General features: G+C 38.4%; 1 protein-coding gene across 1 annotated transcript in view; it reads right to left on the reverse strand.

Annotated features, from left to right (window-relative positions):
* Nucleotides 1–12995: 12995 nt before the first annotated feature.
* The window catches only part of DTNA (dystrobrevin alpha), a 458249-nt gene continuing 448671 nt past the window's right edge, over nucleotides 12996–22573 (reverse strand). The window contains exon 23 of the mRNA XM_044666412.1: nucleotides 12996–13435. Within this exon, the coding sequence (XP_044522347.1) occupies nucleotides 13274–13435 (162 nt within the window). The 3' untranslated portion in view covers nucleotides 12996–13273. The remainder of the gene's footprint in view (nucleotides 13436–22573) is intronic.

The following is a 22573-nucleotide window of genomic DNA, read 5'->3' on the forward strand; positions in this document are numbered from 1 at the left end:
CATTGTGTGGAAAGGATACCTCTATTATTAATAATTATTAATGTCATGTTTTAAAAAGAATATCTTTAATATTTTTGTGTTTAATATAATATGTATGGATTTTATGTATGAATACAGTAAGTTAAATGTATTAAATTAAAATAATATACTTAACATAATAATATATATTATATACTGAAAAATAACACATGTATATATGTATATGTGTGTTGTGTTTTGTATACCTGAATGTGTTATATAAATGCTAGATTAGAGACATTACTCTAAAACTAGGTTATCTTCTGACCCTTTCATTTTATAGATATAGAAACTAAGGGTGGGAAAGTTACATGACTCAGCAAAGTCACACAGGAAACAATTGTTAGAGTCAGGATATGAACCCAGGTCTTCCCTTCTGTATATTATTATTCGGCACTGAAAACGGAATACAGTGGTGACAAGAAACCCAGAAGGCTGCTGGAACACCAAATTCCTGTGGAGGCAGGAGCCCAGGGAGCTCATTGCCATCCTAGCTTGTACAGACAGTACTCCATAGTTGTAAATAGCTTTCTGTAACTTCTTTAATTCCTGGGCTTCTAAACTAGGGATCTTTAAACTTATTTTCTTTATATATATTTTAAAAATATAAAGAAATCATGTTTAAGTTTTATTTAAAATTTTTAAATGATTTTATTTATTATGTATTAATTATTTAATTGAAGTATTAAATTTATATGTAAAGATTTAATATATTAATGAATATATTTATATCTTATAATTATATTACTATATCACACCAATATAGAATGATATATTAATTTAATAAATATGTAAACAAATATAAAAAATTAAATTTAAATTACTTGATTTAATTAAATAACTAAAATTAAATTATTTACATTTATTGTTTAAATATATATTTAAACCCTTATTTTCTGTCTCAATAACAACTCTAAGCAAGAAGGGCAAGGGCTAGGCCAGTGATTCCCAAACTTTTTTGGCCTACCGTCCCATTTCTAGAAAAAATATTACTTAGCGCCCCCCTGGAAATTAATTTTTTTTAAATTTTAATAGCAATTAGTAGGAAAGATATATATATTAATGTTTCTACCTTTTTCGTAAAATATAGTAAAGAAAGGTGTAAATTAGAAACATTGAACTTTGAAATTATGAAACTATTTATTGAACTCAGAATAGAATGTAATACAAAAAAAGTTAAAACATTCGAAATCATCTTAATGAGAAGGATGAACCTGGTGTGCTGCTACCAATTTAGTAATCCTCGGCTCTATTTTTGTCAGCAGTGATCTTAAATCACCACAATTGACTATTTGCAATGGTTTCTTTTTTTTGTTAATAAATTGGTTGCTGCACTGAATCCACGTTCCACTAAATATGATGAAGGAAATGCAATTAAGAACTTTTGAATTATAGCCCATATTGTAGGATAAGCAGTAGGGATCTCCTTTTGCAAATGCACCTGTGGCCATCACTGCTCCTCTGGATCGCTGCAGCACCCACCAGGGAGTGGTGGCGGCCACTTTGGGAATCACTGGGCTAGGCAAATGGGGTTAAATGCCTTGCCCAGGGTCACACAATGAGTTAATGTCTGAGACCAGATTTGAATTCAGGTCTTCCTCTATCCACTGAGTCACCTAGTTGCCATTTAATATTTTGATAACTGTATTTTTTTTATCTTTTTTTTTAAACCCTTGTACTTCGGTATATTGTCTCATAGGTGGAAGATTGGTAAGGGTGGGCAATGGGGGTCAAGTGACTTGCCCAGGGTCACACAGCTGAGAAGTGGCAGAGGCTGGGTTTGAACCTAGGACCTCCCGTCTCTAGGCCTGACTCTCACTCCACTGAGCTACCCAGCTGCCCCCGATTACTGTATTTTAATAGAATTAATTTCCTTTGTAATCCTATGTTTTTCATTTTATGTGTTTAATAGCAACCTTAAGCTGAGAAGGTTTCACTAGACCACGAAAAGGGTCTAGGAAACAAAACGTTTTTAAGGATGTTTCCATTTGTAGTTACAAGTAGTACCTGAAACTGGAGGTGTCCTTGAAGAAAAGACTCCTGCATATACTCCATTGCCCACAAATGGCTTACAGCCAAATAAAGCAGCTTCTTTATGACACAGAATAACATGATGTAAGCCTGGTCTCAGTGGATTGTTCCTTGCACACGGTAAACACTTAAAAATGCTTGTGAAATTTGTATTGTTTAAAACCTGAAAGAATAAGCAACCACAACACTAAATCAATTCAGAAACTCTTTGGGGAAGCTACAATTCATTTAAATAAAATAATAGTATGCTCTCCCATCGACTCCAGAAACAAGAAAGATCTTTGTTTCCTGAATCTCAAGTAAATCTGCCTTAGAGAGGCCTTCATTGTGAGCTTCTCCAAGTTAAGCAGATCTATTGCCAAATTCAGATCTTTGCCCTCATCTTCTAAAACAATTCCAATCTGCTTTCTTTCTTCCTGTCCCTCTTCCCTCCACTCCGTGACTAATATGCATTAAATATGAGGCTGTGATGTACTAATTTTAATCAGAATTCCCTATCTGCCAACTTAGAACAAGGAGGTCCATAAAGTGAGTCTTAAGAGAAGAGTTGAGCCTGGAGAGCTCTTCATTTATCTGGAAAGATTTATGTGTCATCTTATCTCTAGTTGGGGGTTGGACTTTGAAACTTTGGAAAGTTGTGTTAACTGGGTTTTCACATAAAACATGCTGAGGCAGGAGCCCAGGGAGCCCAATGCTGTCCTAGCTTGCACAGACAGAGTGTTTAATAGTTACAAATTGCTTTCTGTAACTTCTTTAATTCGATCCTCATAATATCTCTGTGAGACGATCAGAATAACAGGTCATATTTGGATAGCATTTTAATTAAGTGATTTATTAGAAACTTAGCATTGAACGAATGTCAGTAGTGCTGATTACACTTGCTTAGTGCCTATTTACATTTAAATGGATTTAAATCCATAAGATATCATAATAGCTTTCTCCATTTATGAGAGGCAGCTCGATGCAATAGATAGAACATCTGTCTTGGAGTTGCAAAGACTATATTTGATTTTGAAAGGGATAACTGGAGTTGATGGCATTGGGTGGGAAGTATTGCTTGAGGAAGATCACCATGCCAACCAAGTGGTCCATGGACTAGAATGGGGAGATGCTTGAGGCAGGAAGACTGACCAGCAGCCTATTGTGCTAGTCCAGGTATGAGGTGGTAAGGTTCTGCACTAGGGTGGTGGCAATGACAAGGGAGAGGTGATGATGGTAAAATCGACATGGATTAATGAGGATTGTGAGACTGGACAATGGGGGAAGATTATTGCATTCTGATTTCTATATTCAATATCAACAAACTTACAGTTTCTCAGGAGCACAATATTAGAATAGTCATTGATGCATTGATCTCTTTGATGATGAGGAAGAGACCTTTTGTGGGGCTTGGCACAGTGATTTAAGTGGTAGATCCTTTATCTGCCCATTTAAAGGAAGGAGGGCACTTGGTGTAACTAGAGCTATCTAAGGAAGGGAGGTGACAAGGATCTATTAAGTAATTATCCTGTACTAGGAACTGTGCCAAGCATCTTACAAATATCGTCTCATTTGATCCTCACAGGAGTCCCAATGCAATTATCCCCATTTTTGAGTTGAGGAAATGGAGGTAGAATTTAAGGGTCTTGACCAAGGCCACACTAGTAAGTGTCTGAAGTTTGATTTAAATTCAGGGCTTCCTAGCTCTATCTATTATACGACCAAACTGTCCAAAGGAGAGGGGGAGGGAGGGACAACAAGAGGAGGGAAATGAAGCATCCTGCTGCCCCTACACTAGGGGCCAAGCTTGATACCTCCTAGGGAGGACATCCTGCCTAGAGCTCCACATGAGGAGAACATTAGAATAAGATGGGCAAAGGAAGATGGTGGGGTAGAGTCTAGCATTTCCAAAATGGAGCAGGGATAGGATGCCAGTGCCAAGTGGTCCTTAGGACATAGTAGTCACAGGGCATCTGCAATGGCCTTGTCAGATGTTATTCCCAAAACTTGACCTGGACTCTTGGGTCTGTCCTTGCTTCAGGGCATCTCAAGGAGTTCTAATATCAGAGAAGCTCAAGAAACAGGGATTCTCCAACTGTGTTTTGAGGAGGAAACGAGTCCTGCCCCAGCCAATCTGATTGGTTTCTCAATCCTGGGATATGAATAGGACTTAGAGTGTTGGGTTGAGAAAAACTAGACCTAAAAAAGACAATCACAATTTTTTCTAAACCATTAGTATGAGATAATTCAAGGAAGGAGAAAGTATTGGAATCTGGAGGGAAATTCTCTCCATTTTCCCTTCACCAGTGAGCACTTACTTAGATGTTCTAGGCACTAGGTTAAGGGATGGAGATACAAAGAAAAGGTAAGATAGGCCCCACCCTCAAGGACTTTACATTTTAACCAGGGAGATAACAGCTAACAAAATATATACAAGATATCTCTGGAGGAGGATGGAAGGTAATCTCAGAGGGGAAGGCACTAGCAGCTGGGCATGTGGGGAAAGACCTTTTCCTACAGAAGGTCTAGGTAGCACAATGGATAGAGCTCTGGGCCCAAAATCAAATCCACCCTCAGATGCTTACTATCTGTGTAACCCTGGGGAAGTCACTTAACGTTTGCTTGCCTCAGTTTCCTCATTGGCAAATGGCGACAATAATTACACCAGCTCCCCCTGGGGTTGTTATGAGGACCAAGGGACCAAGTGAGACAATAATTCTAAAGCACTTAGCACAGAACCCAGCACATTGTGTTACATAAATGTAAGTTATTACACATTAGTATTATTATTGTATTTGAGCTGAGTCTTGAAAAATGTTAGGGAAACTGACAGAGGTGAGGAGATAGATTCTAGATGTAGGGAATAGTGGGTACAAAGACAAGGAGATGGGATATGAAGGATCGTGTGTGGAGAACTTTAAAAAATGAATTGTATAATTCATGGAAGCAAATAAAGTTTAGGACAGGACAGACAGGAAGGGGCCAGGTGATGATGAATTTAAATGTCAAACAGGAATTTATGGTTGATCCTGGAGCCCCCGGAGCTCCGAGAACAGGGAGGTGGTCACCAGGAGGGATGGCCTTTCAGTCAGTGCTGTTGACAGATTGATTAGTACAGTGTGAGGATAACCCAGTCAGCTGGCATTTCTCAGTTACCCTTTTGGAAGAGCAGGGTTATAGGTAAACCTGTGTTATGTTTTGTTTTATTCCCAGACACCTTGAATGTGGAAGTTCTCAAAGAAAAGCCAGTGCTGTAGGCAAATGTCCAAATTTCTCCCACAGGCAGATTAGGGAGTGATTATTCAATTATGGTTCAAAAGGATGCTTCGCTTTACAAAATTACTTATTTCAGGCTTTCTTTAAATAGGGAGTCCCCCCCCCCCAGTGTATTTATAGCTTGACCCAATTTACACATTTCGGGAACACATCTCTGGGGTAATGTGAGGTAAGCTTCCACTCTTACTGACTGACTCATAACTTGGCATTGTGAGTCACTTTAAGTAAAACTTCTCATTTAGGATTCCTCTCGATTTCTAGGTCAATTAGCTGTCTTGGGTTGTGGTTCTGGGGAAAGTCACAGACAGCAACAAGTTAGACTGATGCTAACCAAAGGAATAGAAGTCTTGCTCTTTGGGAATGGGGAACCTTGGAAATAATCATTATAAAAGGACCAAATATTTAGAGCTGGAAGGGAATTTAGAAGTCTTTTAGTGAAAAACCAGGCCTAGAGAAATTGTAATTTGCTCATGGTTGTACAGAAACACAGGCAGGATTCAAATCCAGGACCTTTGACTCCCAATCTAGCACTTTGTCATTTGCACCAAAGACTTCCCCTTCACTCTCCCAAAAGAGGGACCCAAAACCAACTTCACTGTGGACTGAGTGTTTATGGTTTTGCCTGAATTCCCATCATTTGGTAAATGCAATAGACGAGAGAGCCTATTTCCAACTTCTACACAGGAGAGATATGGATATGTACAATCAATTAAGCAAGAAGCATTTATTGTGTCTATAATGTATGAGGTCCTGAAAATGTAACGGCAAACATTGGAGACTCAGTCCAAAGTTTATATTCTATAGGGGTTACAAGATGCATATTGTATACGCATCCATATCCATGCAAAGTAAATAAGGATGAGATAATATGTAGATTGGCAACTTGGACTTCTAAGGAGATAGAAACCAAAGACAGGAGAACCATATCTAGTTTGGCATAAAGAGAATTGCTGGAAAAGAGCTTTCATCTATCAAGTTCATACAGTTCATGGTATTTGTTTCTCTCCCTCCATTTTTGCTATTCTCTGTTGGTAAATTAGCTACTGAGTCTTTGCTAACTCAGGTGCTTCAGGCAGATCCTGGTAAATGCCATTTGCTCCACAGAGGTGAGGAAAATGCAAAAAAAGAGAAAAGTTACCCTATTCATGTCTGACCAAAGGCAAAGTCATGAGAGAGTTTACATCATTAACCCTAATGATTTGGAGGAATGGTGATGGGGCACCCTAAGTTGAGGGATAATTGACACGATCTGATTAAGGCCATTAACCATAAATGAGTCCTTCTTGGTGCTGATCCTTCCCAAATACCAGCTCATATGTTTAGAACTCTGAACTAAGCCTACAAATGAAGGTTTAGATAAAGGTTGGAAAAGGAACTTTGGAGATGCTTTGATGCTAGCCAATAGTTCCATGGAAGAACTTCCTTTTGGTGTTTTGGAGTCTATAAAAAGATTAAACCCACAGTCTTTCTTGTTCTCCCAATCAGCTTCAGAATTCAAAGGGGACATCTGTGAGAACTGAGAAACACATTATCAGTATCCAAGGAGAAAACCATGGAAACTTCTATTAACCAGGCTATGTCTCTATCAGAGCTAATAAAAAGAGTGCTTGGAAAGCAACACTAGGAGACCATATCTAGGCTTAAAACCAGTTTAGCATCATTCACCAGTCTCAGTCTGGCCCCATGGATTCCTGGTTGACTATAACTGGGACCCGAGGTCCAGATGACGAGGTTTTTCGATGCCTGAGGCATCATCTAGATAGAACTTCGTCATGAACCCAGTGGCTCTTCATGGAGGGTTCACGTAACAGTAGGGATGCTATTCAATTGGTGGAAAGGATGAAAATAAAATGGAGATAAAGGCAGAGATACCTCTAAGTATAATGGTCTCTAGGATGCTTCGGGTGGGATGACTGGTGCTTTGTGCCAGGATTCTTAAGGTTAGAAGGTGTAATCCTTCCACAAATAGATATAGTTTAGCTTGGCACTTATTCAGAGAAAATAATTAGTGAAAATAGGAAGCTCTAGGAGCTCCTTTTCCTGATCTCAGTAGCTACACTTAAGTGAGCCCTTTTCTGGCTCACACCTGCCTCAATGTGAGATTTTGTGACACAAAGTGGCTATGAAATTTTAAAGTTACAATTTTGTCCCCAAAGCCCTACTCCTTGGAAGAATGTTGGAAAAACTCTGATATGAGAAGTGGTAGAATGTGTGCCTAGCTCTCTCCTTCTGCTTTCTATTAATATTTGGTGTGACGGCCTTAACCTCATATTGTCTATTTTGTGCCCAAGTAGAAGAAATGTAGAGTCCTAAGTCAGTTTCTCACTGAGTCAGCTTTATCAATTTTATTGACAGGCCTACTTTGATCCTAAGAACCAAGTAACTGGGTCTCTCTTTTGTTCCCCTATAGTGAAGTCTTTGCTTTAAATAACCAAGTACCCTGAGGGTTCGAAATGTCCTGACCATGAACCTCATTCTTCCAGATGTCTGAAATCTGCTGCCAGAACTTCTTGGTGCCATTCATCTACCTTTCTAGACTTTTGCCAGTGGAACTGCCTTTTTCTTAAACTACACTTGGACAGAAAAGCCATGACTTTGTCTTAGATCTTTGATTCATGGTCTTGTGTCTTATTTCTCCTATTCTAGCCTGAGTTCCTTATTCTGAACCTTTTTTCAGATCGACATTCCTTGAATGGCTAATATCTGACCTTGAGTTCACATGCCAATACCTTTTGCCTTATTTGAGGGTCTCTTTGGACTCCTTTTCTTGACTTCCCCAAGTCTGGCCCATCCTGCCTCTTCCTGAATCTTGTCTTAGCTCTGCCCAGGTATTACTTATGATTAATTTTGTTTTGGATGGAACGCGCCACACCCCCACTCCAAACAGCCTTAAAAGACCCCCAGGGATGTCTGAGGGTTCTAATAAGGAGGTGGGACTGGAGTTTCCAACAGAATAATCATGGGGCTGGAGTCTGTGGACAGTCTCATCTTCCTTGTGGCTGATGAATATTTGAATTATGAGCTTGAAATATCCCTGATCCCAGTTTCCATGGGAGAAAGATATCAGTTATGGTTGGAGATTGCTAGTTTGTTCCCCCACCTCATTTTTGAAGGTATTTCTGTTAGTGAAGAAGCAGAGCTGCAAGCTACCAGGATTGAAAATACTCATGCTTTCAAAGAAAAAAGGAAAAGGACTTATACTGTATATACAAAAATAATTATAGCAGCTCTTTTTGTGGTGGCAAAGAATTGGAAACTGAGGGGATGCCCATGAATTGGGGCATGGTTAAACAAGTTGTGGCATATGATTTTGATGGAATAATACTATATTATTATTAGAAATGATGAGGAGGGATGGTTTCAGGAAAAATCTGGGAAGCTCTATATGAACTGATGCAAAGTGAAGTGATCAGAACCAGTAGAACATTGTACACAATGACAGAAATATTGTAACAATAATTAACTGTGAAAGATTTAACTACTCTGATAAAACAGTTCTAAAAGACTCTTAATGAAAAATATTATCCACTTGGGAGAGAGAGAGACAGACAGACAGACAGAGAGGGAGGGAAAGGGAGAGGGATCTGATGAACTCTGAGAGCAAATTAAAGTATAATATTTCACTTTCTTTTTCTTGCTTTTGATTTTTGCATCATGGCTAATATGGAAATGTTTTATATGATTTGACATGACTGATATATTACTTGCCTTCTCAATGGGTGTAGGAAGGGCTGGAGAGAGGAAGAAAATTTGGAACTCAAAATTAAAAAAAACTTATTTAAAAAAAAAAGCCTTGCTTATCAGCTAGAAACAGTAGTTTCTCTACTTTCTCTGTTGTTGGTTACTAATCAGATTTCCTTGTCAGAACTTCCCTTTCCTCTCCCATTTCCCTCCTTCCCCCTCCCACCACATACCATATATTATGTGAATTCTCTAGACCTCTGTTTACCATGAGACTTGAGGTGATTTAGAGTATCTACCAAAAACTTGGCAGTCCCTGAGGCAAGAGAAGTGTTGTTTGTCCACTTTTACTGTAAATAATTGAATTTAGGCTATTTGGCATTGGCTCTAGAGTTAGAAGACCTGAGTTCAAATCCTCTCTCTGATACTCACTACTTGTGTTATCTTAGGCAACTCACACACCTTGGGCATGTTTCCTTATTTGCAAAGTGAGAGAATGGTACTAGGTATGGTGAGGTCACTTTTGAGCTCTACATGCATGATCTTAGACTCTGGGTTCCAAGCATTAGGGTACCTCTTCCCTTTATGTTTAGATTGGTTTTATAATGACATTAGGAAAACAAAATCCATCAAGGCAAATGAAGAAAAAGACCATGCGAGGTGATATTTTTAAAAATCTTTTTTTTTTAATGAAGAAATAATTCCATTCCAAAATATAGACACACAATTAAATAGTTTAATCACTTCAAAATATAACATGTCCCCAGTAGGTTCCAACACACACACAAAACAATACTTAACAGCAATACAAAAAAACCCATACAATAGTAGTTTTGTTACAATACCAATGAATATAGTGAAATCTTTAGTGTCTCTGTATCCTTTGTTTCAAATGGTGTCAAATTACAGTAGTCATAATTAAAAAGTTGTACAGTTAGTAGCTTCAAGATGTAACTCTTCTTATATATATATATATGTATAATTTATTTTTTGGTTCAAAAGTAAAAATGCCCTTTCTGCTGAGGACACAGTGGAGTTGCTGTTTGTGGCTCCTTGCGCTGAATTGAACCAAGGTGATCCTAGCCACCTGGGGCTGCAGTATTTACAAGATCTATCTACAATTAACAGCCAAGAACTCATAAGGGGTGGACGAAGATGATCAAAATAAAGGCAGACACCTGTGTTAAATTAAGATGCAACAGTTTGGCTCATGCATATAAGAAAATACATATTATATCACAACAAAGGCCACACTCTTTTAATGCAATTCAGTTCACGGGTCTACTTACAGATGAACCTTCACCGCCTTGAGGGAGATCATTCAAGACACTCTCTTCACCTTTTCCTTCGAACATCCCTTTGGACTAACTGCAACAGTTTTCTCCAACCTCCACCCTGACCAACTGCAACAGTACTATGGATCCTGGTTAGCCTCTCCCTCTCATGACCGAGGTGCCATGTCTTGGGGGTTTGGCTGTGCGTTTACGCTGTGCACTAAAATGCTGCCACTGCTGTGGGCCATGAGTGTGTAATTCTTTGTTGAATGAACAAGAAACAACCACCACAAGATAGAATTGGATCAAATGGACAAATGGAGACCTGCTGGGCTTTGCATTAAGAAAATACTCAAAATGTAAACCTGGAGAGCCAAAAAAACAACAACAAGAAAGTCACCTCTTTTCAGCTGCAGGATTTGGGTGCCTGGATCTGGTCTGCAGGGCTGATGTGAAGCAGAGAGAAACGTCAGGTGGCTGGCTATTCTGAAATAGGTCATCGGAAATGACTGCCAAGGCATTGTAATCCAGTGATTCTATGGTATCTGCCTGATGAAGGGTGGTACACCAATGCCTCTGCCCAAGGGAGAGCCTGATGGTATGTCCCTGTGATGCCTTAAACTGTAAACCAGCTTTTCAATGTGAAAAAAAATTGATGACATGTTTTGGCAGCTCTATGAGCTGCGGAAGGTCCCGAGGGGGATGCAACATTGGCCGTGTGGGACTCGGTATTCAGAAACTGCTTGGCTGCAATTCAAAGCTGAGAGTGATTTCGGCTTGAGCATGAGGCACCAGTGGTCGCTCTTCCTGGCTGGTGGGGATGGGGAGGGGTATGCTGTCATTGGGTATATCCTGCTTTTATGGGAGGCTGGCAGATGCTGCTCAAAAAAGCAAGCATTTATTAAGTGCCTACTATGTGCCAGGCACTGAGCTAGGAGATGGAGGTACCATGACCAAGAAAAAAAATAATCCCTACTCACAAGGATCTGATATCCTAAGGGTCATAGAAGTGATTTGTAGAAGGGAAAGGGAAAAAAAACAAAACACCACACCAAATGAAAGCAACACCCAATGAGGAAGAAACACTGGTCCTGGGCTGACTGGGATGCCAGTGATATTCTTGCCAGGTGAATATAGCAGAAGGGTCTGTGCTCACCCTAGCCATGAATTACTCTATGAATTCCCCATGAATTACTTCAGACAAGCATGGTGTCTTTTCTTTTTAATTCCACAGGGATAACACCGAGGCAGGCTCAAGTCCAACCACATAGAGATGAATGTCTTCTAGCTCTCTAAAAGTTGAGCAAAAAACCATCTGGCCAGACATGTGCTCAGTGTTAGGTAGCCTTCCCCTCTGACCACATGTGGGAAGGGTCCAAGGCCTTGGGAGACCAAGATGCAGGTCAGAATCACTAAACCTGGGCCTTAGGAATCAAAGAGGCAGTAAGGGCATTCCTGAGAAATCTTTTCAGGATTCTTAGGGGTCATTTGATTTCCCCAAAAGAAAATTTTACTTGTGTTGTTCCATCATTTCCTTTCTGTAGTTTCAGGGAAAGGGGCTAGATAGCACAGTGGATAGAGCACCAGACCTAGAATCGGAAGGATATAGGTTCAAATCTGGCCTCAGATATTTCCTAGCTGGGTGACCCTGAGCAGATCATTTATCCCCAATTGCCTAGCCCTTGCCGCTCTTCTGGCTTAGAATTGATACTAAGAGAGATGGTTAGGGTTTAAAAATAAATAAATAAAATTTCAAGGAAGAGAGAGGATTGACCACAATAATTCCTACTTTTAGAACAACAAATCCAAGGTGGTCATTAAAAAAAAATAATAATGACTCTGAAAGACCCAAAGAACATTTCTCCTTTCCATCTATCTCCATGGAGTGCCGCAAAGGGCCCAGTCCAGCTTTTCTCCTTCTCCTTCCCACAATCCCCACTGCATTCTAAATTCCCCCTCTGTTGTCTTCGACATGTGCCAGTCTCCTTTTGCACTGCTGTAGCCTGCAGTGAACATACCTGGTGGCCTACTGAGACAGAAAAAAAGAAAAAATCAGGGGAAAGAAAGGAGAGGCAACACTAGCAAGCGCACTTTAAGCCTGTACATTTAAAGCTGAAGGCCTCCGAACAACCTGATAGGGAACACATGAGACTGAGCAGGGAGAGGGGTTGAAGACATGCTTCTGAAAACCCAAAGAACAATGAAACGAGAGCATGGAAGAGCATAGGGGACTTTAGTTGGTTTGGGGAATCTTATGGCACCTGTGGTTTATAAACAGCTTTAGTAACGAGTATTTCAAAACATAGTTCACAGTTTTAAGAAGATCTGTGCTGATTTAAAAACTAGATTCTATATAATTTGAATGTTGCCTTTTTTGTATATGATATCTATTTGGAAAAAAATATTTACACTAAATTCTATGGCTGATTTATTAGAGTATCTTGAAAGAAAACAACCCAAGTTATACATTAGCCTAGAGAAGAGGGCTATCCTGCTGCATTTGGTACAAATCACTTTAATTTTTTTTTTTAAACAGAGACTTGCAATCAAGTTACAGACTATGTAGCCTTCTTGGCTTCTGGGTTCCAAGCAGGCGTTGCAGCCAGGAACAGAATCCTTTAGGGCTAATGAATAATTGCAAGAGGTTGCTTTTTACAATTGCTTATGGGAAAAAAAAAAGTACAGTGTATAGTAAATTGTTCTACTAAAATCTCAAAGTATTCAGAAATCAAACTGCTAGCTATAAACAGTATTAATATCATCATTGTAAACTGAACAGGTTCAACATCATGTGCAAAGGTTTAAAATGTTTTGTTAATACTGCCATCGTTGGAACAGCAGCGCTGTTTCAGCCGGGGGTTTGTCATCGGTGATGAGTCATGTGACAGAAGATGCAGCTGATTAAGTTAACTTTAAACAAAAGTCTTTTTTTTTTTTGTCTCAAAAACACACACCTACAAACTACAATTCTCAGAACAAAGGTTAGCAGTGCTACATTCAGCAGGCGGACATGGTCAGGGGTTGGGGTTTCTCGTCAAGAGCTGCCCTACATGTTGGTTCCATTCTTCGGTGAGGTTGGTGGCCAGTGTGTTGTCTTCTTCCTCTGTCTGGATGCAGCTTTCATCGTCATCATCTGTTTTCACATAACTTTCATCATCTGTCTGACTGTAGCTTGCCTAGGGAAAAGGTACATGTAAATTCTTTTTTAATGTAATGGAGACTTTTTTTTTCCTGAATTAGGTCTAATGTTCCCCTTCTTCCCTGCAAAAACAATCCTAGAATGACTGACTGACTTTAAATGCAAGTCAAGAGACTATTTTCTAGCCCCCTTTCCACTGAAAGGAGAGCCTAAGAATCTTAGTGATTGAACTTTGGTCTTTAAGAGTCCCAGAAGGCAAACTGGAAAATGTCTTTTTTTTTTTTTTTTTAAATAAAAAGCCCTTACCTTCCATCTTAGAATTAATACTCTGTTTGGGTTCTAAGACAGAAGAGATATAAGGGTTAGGCAATGGGGGTTAAGTGATTCCAGGGGCGCACAGCTTGATAGTGTTCAGAGGACAGAGGACTCAAGGCCTCCTGTCTCCAGGCTTGACTCTCTATCCATTGAGCCATCTAGTTTCCCTAAAAATATGTTGTTTTTTTAAAAGCTAGAACATAGGCAACCTTAATGTTGTCATTTACATAAAAGCCAAAACAGGTTACACCAGTAAGACTCAGTTTTGTCTTGGCTTCCCAGCAGTGGTGGTTTTTCTACATGTACTTTCTTTCTAGGACCCTCTTCTGACTCTAGAACATGGCAGACAGTAGTAGTGGTGCAGGTTATAGTCAGCCACCATAAAGAGATAAATTGAAGGCCTGTGCCTTACTAAGGAGTTTCTCAAATTGCTGGAGTTAAAGGCCATGGCAACAACAAATATAGCTTCCATTGAAAATCTTTTTTTTTAAAAAAGTGGCAGAAAGAAGAAAAGAGAATTAAAGACAGTTCTTTAAGGCCTATTAACCAATTTTTCGAGGGCTGGATTTTTTCTTTTCTTGCTCAAGTGTGTAGACACATGCTTTGTTGCATTGTTTCCCCCAAAACCAGAATTATATTTTGAAAAGTATAGATGCGTAGCTAGATATATATTAAATTAAGGTCATCTATTATTTCTAACTCTGGTTTTCCCTTGGGTTTGATGCTACCACAACTAATGATAGGCTCTGTGTGGCTCAACTGTGCCATGTCTCCCACGGCAGCTTGAAGGACATCTTACCAATATCCAAGCCATTGTTTACCCCTTCTCTCTATAATTTCTTTGTGGTCTCTTGGTTAGAGTATTTTTTTAACCCTTATTTTCCACTCCAATCTCTCTCCCCCACTGGCCTCTTCTGTTCTAGACTCTCCATTGTGTCCCAGGAATATTTTCATCCAGCACAAGCCTGGTACTCATTATGATGCTTTGCCCCGGGGACCCTTTCTGTGAATAGAGGGAGGCAAGCAATTCCCAGCACCTCCACTTCAGGAAGAAAATCAAATGACCAGTTTCAAAAATGAATAGGGTCAATGTACTCTCAAGGAAGATGAAATAAAGCAGTGAAGATTATTAAAGTAAAGTAGTTATTAGGAGTTATTTAGAATAATAATATGCCAGCAGAACTGACAATCAAAGCAAAATATATGAATATTTATGAAAATATAAATTGTCCAGATTAAGAGAAGAGGAAATAGAATTCTCAATAACCCTATATTAGAAAAAAAGAAATCAAATAAGCTCTAAATAGGCTCCCTGGGAAAAAAATCTCCAAGACCAGATATGTAAAAGTGATTTCTACCAACTATTTAGAGAATAATTAATCCTAATACCAAGGAGATAGGTGATGAAGGAATATTGATGCAAAAGGAAAAAAAAAAAGAGCAAGGAGATTACAATAATATATCACAAGGATCATACAGTATGGCTAAATGGGATTTAATACAAGGCTGGTTCAATATTAGGAAAAATATCAAAACAATTGACCATATCAATAACCCAAATGAAAAAAGTTAAATGATTAGCTTAATAGATGCAGAAAAAGCTTTTGACAAAATATAATAACCATTGTTAGTAAAAAAATTAGAAAACATAGGAATAAGTGGATTTTTTCTTAAAGTGATAAGTAGTTTCTTTCTAAAACCATCAGTAAAACTTATCTGTAATGGGGATAAACTAGAAGTCTTCCCTCTGGGGTGAAGCAAAGATATCTACATCACTACTATTTTCAACATTGTGTTAGAAATGCTGGTGTTAGCAATAAAACAAGAGTAACAAACAGGAGGAGTCAAAATGGGCAATAAAGAATCACAACTTTCGCTCTGCAGATGACATGATGGCAGACTCAGAGAATCAACTAAAGAACTATTTGAAAGAATTAATAACTTCAGCAAAGTTGCAAGATATAAAAAACCCACATAATCATCAGCATTTCTATATATTACTGACAAAATCTAGCAGTAAGAGATAGAGAAATTCCATTTAAAATAATAACAGACAATATAAAATATTTGGGAGTCTGCCTGCACAGACAAACCCATGTCCTTTATGCATACATTTGCAAAACACTTTTCAAACAAATAAAGGCAGATCTAAACAATTAGAGAAATATCAATTGCTCATGGGCAGGCTGAGCCAATATATTGAAAATGACAATTCTACCTAAATTAACTTACTTATGCAGTGCCATACCAATCAAACCACAAAGAATTATTTTACAGAGCTAGAAAAATAATCACAAAATTCATCTAGAAGAATAAAAGGTCATGAATATCAAGGGAATCAATGAAAAGAATGTGAAGGAAGACAGCTTAGCAGTACCAGTATATTATACATCATTAATCATGAAAACAATCTGCTACTGGCTAAGAAAAAGAGTGATGGATCAGTGAAACAGATTAGATAGAAAATACAGAGTAAATGCCCATACTAATGTAGTCTTTGATAAACCCAGTGCTCCAAACTTTGGGGATAAGAATTTGTCATTTGACAAAAATTGGAAAATTATAAAGCAGTTTGGCAGAAACTAGGTATAAACCAACATCTCTCAACATATACCAAAATAAGGTCAAAATGGGCACACAATTTATACATAAAGGGTGATATCATTAATAAGTTAGGGGAGAATTAAAAAATGTACCTGTCAGATTTATGGATAAGGGAAGAATTTATGCCCAAACAAGAGTTAGGATAAGAGGAAGAAAAATGGGTAATTTTGGTTATATTAAATTAAAAAGGTTTCGTACAAACAAAATTAATGCAATAAAAATTAGAAGGAAGGTGGAACACTGGGAAAAAATTAAAAGCAAGTTTCTCATATCTTTAAAGACCTCAATTCTCAAATAGAGAAGGAAATGAGCCAGATTTATAAAAATTAGAACAATTTCTCAATGGACAAAAATTTTAAAAAATCTCTTCATTTTCTATCAGGCTACATTCCTCTGGACTTCTTTATCCATTGTGACCACTGCTCTCTCCTCTCCTTTTTTCAGTGTTCTTTTATGGCTTGTCTACCACCTTTTTAGAATGTAAACTCCTCATGGGCAGGGACTATCTTTTACCTTTTCTTCTACCTCTAGTACTTAAAACAGACCTGGCACAAAGTAGGTACTTAATTAATGTTTGTTGACTATTAGGTAACAGAACTTTATTAAGGGTAATAATACAAGAAGCAATGTGGTGCAGTGGCTAATTAAGTCAGTTGGCAAGGACTGAGGGAACTGCCACACCATGAAATCACATTTCTGCACAAAAATAAAATAATCAAACAAATTCAGTTCAACAAATTAAGCACCTACTCTGCACAGATCACTATAAATATGGGCAAGAGGAGGAAATTAGATAAAATACAATCCCTATTTTAAAGAATCTTATAGCATAGAAGGAAGATATGCCATAAACACCAGTAACTATTATATAATATAATGTGATAAGAGGACTAGAGGTTGTTCTCAGCTATTCAATGATCTCGTTTGCTTACCAATGCACAAATAACAGAAATAAGAGGTAGTTGCACAGAATCAGGTTAAAAATAATTGAGGAAGGCAAGAGCTATCCAGAATGTTGGGCGGTCCCTGTTGGGAGCATATTCAGAAAAAGTAATTAGAAAATCAATGAACATCAAACATTGTCTGCTCCTCTAGGTAGACCAGGGCAACTTTCACTAAATCATTCTAGAAGATACATTGAACTTCATTGTGCAGTCAGACTGGGAAAAGGGAATGGTTGATAAAGGTTGACATTAAAAAAAAGACTTATTATGAACTTAGCCTGCAGGATAAATACATTTAATAATTCTTTGTATCTATATATTCTCACTCTGGCATTTTAAGCCCTTCTCAGTCTGGCTCCCACTTACATTTCTATTACTATTTCATGTCATACCCCTACATGTACTGCCTGTTCCAGTCACCCTGGCCAGCTAGTTGTTCCTAATTTATGATATTCCAGTTTTTCTTTTTGTCTCTGCAAAATGATCATCCCCCCTCCCCCACCCCCTGTCTAGAATGCTTTCCTTCCTAATTTCCTTTTGGCACTATTCCCAGCTTCTTTTAAAGCATAGTCTAGATATAGACATGAGACCTTCCTTGTTCACCCAGTTATTAACATTCTAGTTTTTGAAAATGCTACGTGTATTGATTGCACATGTAAAATCTATATCACATTTGCTTACAGTCTCAGAGAGAGAGAGAGGGAAGGAGGAAAAGATTTGGGAACTCGAAATTTGAAAAGAAATTAATGTTAAAATTGTTTGTACATGTAATTGGGGAAAAAGAAAATATTATTAAAAAAAGAAGGCTTTGGATGACTTTGCAATTACTTGTGATCTAGAACAATGTCTGGTATGAAGTAGGTGCTTAATTAATGTCTGTTGAGTTAAATTGACAGTTAACAATACATAAGGGGAATAATGAATGGAGAGCTGGTCCACAAGTAGGGAAGATGGGTTCAAGAACCACTTCTGACTCTGGGCAAGTCATGTCACCTCTTAGTGTTCTAGATAACTTGCTAGGGCTATAAATGGCCAAGATACTGCTGACTAGCACTGAAGAGTAAGTTTCATCATCTGAGAGTTTCCTATACCAGGAAACTTGTGTTTCATAAATTGGGAGACCTGAGTTCAAATCCAGGCTCAGATACTTATTAGGTGTGTGACCCTGGATATTTCAAAATAATGCTATGAGACGGGAAGGACTAATATTTCCTGCTGTTTTGATAGACTGAAAACAAACGACTGAGATCCAATAATTTGTCCAAATTCATATAGTATGTAGTAGAACTGGAATGAAAATCTTTTGGGGGTATAAATGTTTAACAACCAGCTACTTGGGAGGGAACATGTAGGAGGGACATACTTTTAAATTTGATATGCATTAAAAACATTTTATCTATCACTTTATTAAACCTAGACAATAAATAAAATGATAAATTAAGCTTCAGTTTGTAACATTTGCTGATTTCTGAGTTGTGAATATTCACACTGAAAATTTAACAACTGGCTCTTAAGAGCTTCTTCAAACACCACAGAATCTGTTGTCTTTTTTTTTAATTTGAAGACTAGCCAGCTCTTTCCATACTACATAATGTTACCTCATGCTTGTTAATGCAGTGTGTTAAGCATAGCTCACGTGCCTCCAATGTGTACTCTCTCTGTCTCTGTCTCTCTGTCTGACTCTCTCCTCGCCTACCATAGTACCTGAGAGTTTATTTTGATTTAGTAGACAATCACTATGTAGATGTGAATTAAAAGGCAAATTTCATGATCCTTCTATAAAAGATTAAAATGCTTTGTGAATTAATTTCCATTCCTGCTTCATAGGGGGAGAAAAGATTTGATAAAGATTTTAAAGGCTATCATTCAAAAATATGTTTGCTGTTTAGTTGTTTGCAGTAGTGTATGACTCTTTGTGATTGCATTTGGAATTTTCTTGGCAGAGATAATGGAATGGTTGGCCATTTCTTTCTCCAGCTTATTTTACAGATGAGGAACTGAGGCAAACAAGGTTAAGTGACTTGCCCAAGGCTACACAATTAGTGAGTGACTGAGGCTAGATTTGAACTCAGGAAGATGAGTCTTTCTGACTTTAGGCCTGGCACGCTATCCACTGAATCACCTAGCAGCCCCCCAAGATATGTAGGATATCCCTAAAGTGATAGTTTAGTTTTAGATTTTAATAACAAAAAGCTGCCCTAACATTTTTACTGTAGTCTATATCTCAGTGAAAAGTTGAAAAGCTACCAGTTTCTTGTTTCATTTTTCCTACAATTTCCTTTTCAGTACTCAAGTGACTGAATTAAAAGCATGCCAGTTCATGCTTAGATATTGTTGTTGCTATTGTTGTTGTTTATTGTCTGAATTCAGGATGAAGTGAACATGCAATGCCATTAAAACCACAGTTGCTCAACTTTCCATTGTTAGCTTATATCCAGAACTTTAAAAAACAGAACAAAAAACCTTTATCTTCTGTCTTAGAATCAATACCATGTAATGGTTCCAAGGTAGAAGAGTAGTAAGGGCTAAGCAATGGGGTTAAGTGACTTGCCCAAGGTCACACAGCTAGGCAGTGCCTGATTTGACAGATTTGAACCCAGAGCCTTCCATTTCTAGGCCTGACTGTCTATCCACTAAGCCACTGAATTTCCTTCTCCAAAGCCTTTTTTGTTTTCAAATCATATTGTTAAATCAAGTTTTGGGGTTGAACCTTTCATTTTTAGAGCCAGCTGACTTGAGTTCACCTCTGGACATGTCAGAAGTATTTTCCCCTGCTGTGTGGTACTTCTTAGTGTTTACCTTTTTTTTTTTCTCTGTTGCAGGTCCTTGGCTGCCAAAAAAATGACACAGTACAGAGCAAACCTGAGCAAACCACATTATACTTGTTCCTTTAGGACCAGACCTGCTACATCTGTAACAGATGTTTTCAGTCCACTCTAAGGCTTTTCTGCCGATGATGACCATGAATCTATAGAGAGGTTAAAGAGCCTGAGACCCAAGAAAGGTGAAAGAGACTGGAAGGCAAGGAGATATTCTCTCCATCCAGAAACCCCTTCTATCTTCTAAAGCATATTTTATAACCCAAACTTTACTCTGGTTCTCAGGCTCATAATCCTAGCCTTGGGCTTTGGGACAGTGAGCCAGAGCCACCTAAGCTGGAGTTTATTATTTACTAATTTATATGGCTTTAGGAAATGGCATTCCGGGTTTTCCATTTAGCAACCAGGGGCTCCAATCAGCATCCTTGCCAATTTTATGGAGTGAAAGACCCAGCTGGCCGAAAGGTGAACAAAGTGCCTGAATTAATGCAGCAGGATGAACCAGGAGAGAGGAATTAACTCTCAACTACAGGGGCACCATGGAAGGGTCCTACCACATGAAGCCAGCTGGCATGGCCTGATCGGGACGTGTGGGGTAGCTCTTGGTGTGTCTCATCAGTTGCTCGCTTCTTCTGTGGCATCTAATCAGTAAGTAGTAGTGCAATCAAACTGAACTAATTCTGAGCCTCTGGGGCTAGTGGTGACCTGACTACAGGTTTGGGGAGGATGTTGAGTAGCTGGTACATGAAAGGACAAGGACAGATGCTCTAGGATGGGTGCGTGATACAATGATTCAGGTGTAATGGATAGAGTACTGGGCTTGGAATTAGGGAGTCCTGGGTTCAAATCCAGGCTCAGATACTTACTAGGTGTGTGACCCTGTTGGTCTCATTTTCCTCATCTGTAAAATGTTATGGAGAAGGAAATGGCAAACTGCCCCAGTATCTTTGCCAAGAAAACCCCAAATGACTCCACGAAGCTTTGGTTATAACTGGAATGACTCAACAACTGAACAACAATAATGATTCTATTTCTGCATCTTCCAAGACAGCTACTAGGCCTTAGGAAAAGTTTAAATAAAAAGATCAGACTCAAATATACAAGGCTGAAGAATTTCTCTTTTAGCCTCTTGATTTCTTCAATATAAAATAGTTTTATTTTGAATTCTATGGGAGCAACTGTATGGTATCACAGGAATATAGGTCATAGATTTAAAGATGAAAGGGATCTAGGAAGTCACAGAATCCAAACCTCTCACTTTACAGATGAGTTGGTGCAGTAGATAAAGCACAGGGATCAGAATCAGGAGGATCTGAGTTCAAAATGTGCTTTGGACACTTACTGGCGATGTTAAGTCTTTGTAAGTCACTTAACCTCTTAGCTAGGCGGTGCAGTGGAAAAATCCCTGGATTTGGAATCAGTAAGACCTGATTTCAAATCCAGCCTCAGACAAGTATTAGCTGTGAGACCCTGAGTGAGTCCCTTAACCCCTTCACTTTCCTTGTCTGCAAAACAGGGACAATAATAGCACCTACCTCCCAGCGTTGTAATAAAGATAAAATGAGATAAAATTTGTAAGCACTTTGCAAACCTTAAAGTATTATATAAATGTTAACTATTATTATGAATTGTGTTCAGCCTCAGTTTCCTCATCAATAAAATGGGTAATAATAATGACATCTATCTCCTAGGATTGTTATGAAGATAAAATGAGATAAAAAAGCACTCTGTAAACCTTAAAGTATTATAACCACTCAGTAAGTTTCCTTATTTGTAAATTGGGAATAATAATAGCATCTGCCTTACCAGGCTATTGGGGAGGATCAATTGCGTTAACATGTTTGAAAGCATTTTGAAAGCTGTAAAGTGTGATGTAAATGCTTGCTATTATTACAGATGAGGAAATTGAGGCCCACATAGATAAGAGTGACTTGTCCTGAGTCACATAGGTATTAACGGGCACAGCTTGTATTTTGATCCAGGTCCCCTGACTTAAAAATCAAGAGCTCTCTGCAAACCCTGCATTACATTTTCTATTGGGCAATGATATGTGTCATGGGGCTTTTAGAAATTCTTCAGGAGTGGGCAACTAGGTAGCTTAGGTAGCTAAGTAGATAGTCAGAACTAGTGTATTTTTATTTTGTAATGAAAAGTTTTAAGTTCCTTTTGAGAAAAAAAAATTTTAAAGGTAAGAAATTTACTGCCTCTAGGAATCCAGAGACTGAACTCCTTGCAGAAGATGCCATAGAGATGACCGTGGAGACTGCACACTGCTCCAGTAGTTCCTGAGCAAACTGAATGTGCAGAATTGAACTCTGGGGGGGGTTGAATACATTTGTTTATATGTATTTTGTTGTACCAAAGGGGACTGCCCCCTAATTGGTTTTGTTCTTGATTCCTTTTTTGTTTCTATATCCCCATGTTGCTGTATTTTCCTTGTGTAAATATTATATGTACCTTAGTTAAATTATGTTTAAAATGATCCATGGTGAG

Source organism: Gracilinanus agilis, chromosome 1 (assembly GCF_016433145.1).
Source record: "Gracilinanus agilis isolate LMUSP501 chromosome 1, AgileGrace, whole genome shotgun sequence".
NCBI lineage: Eukaryota > Metazoa > Chordata > Mammalia > Didelphimorphia > Didelphidae > Gracilinanus > Gracilinanus agilis.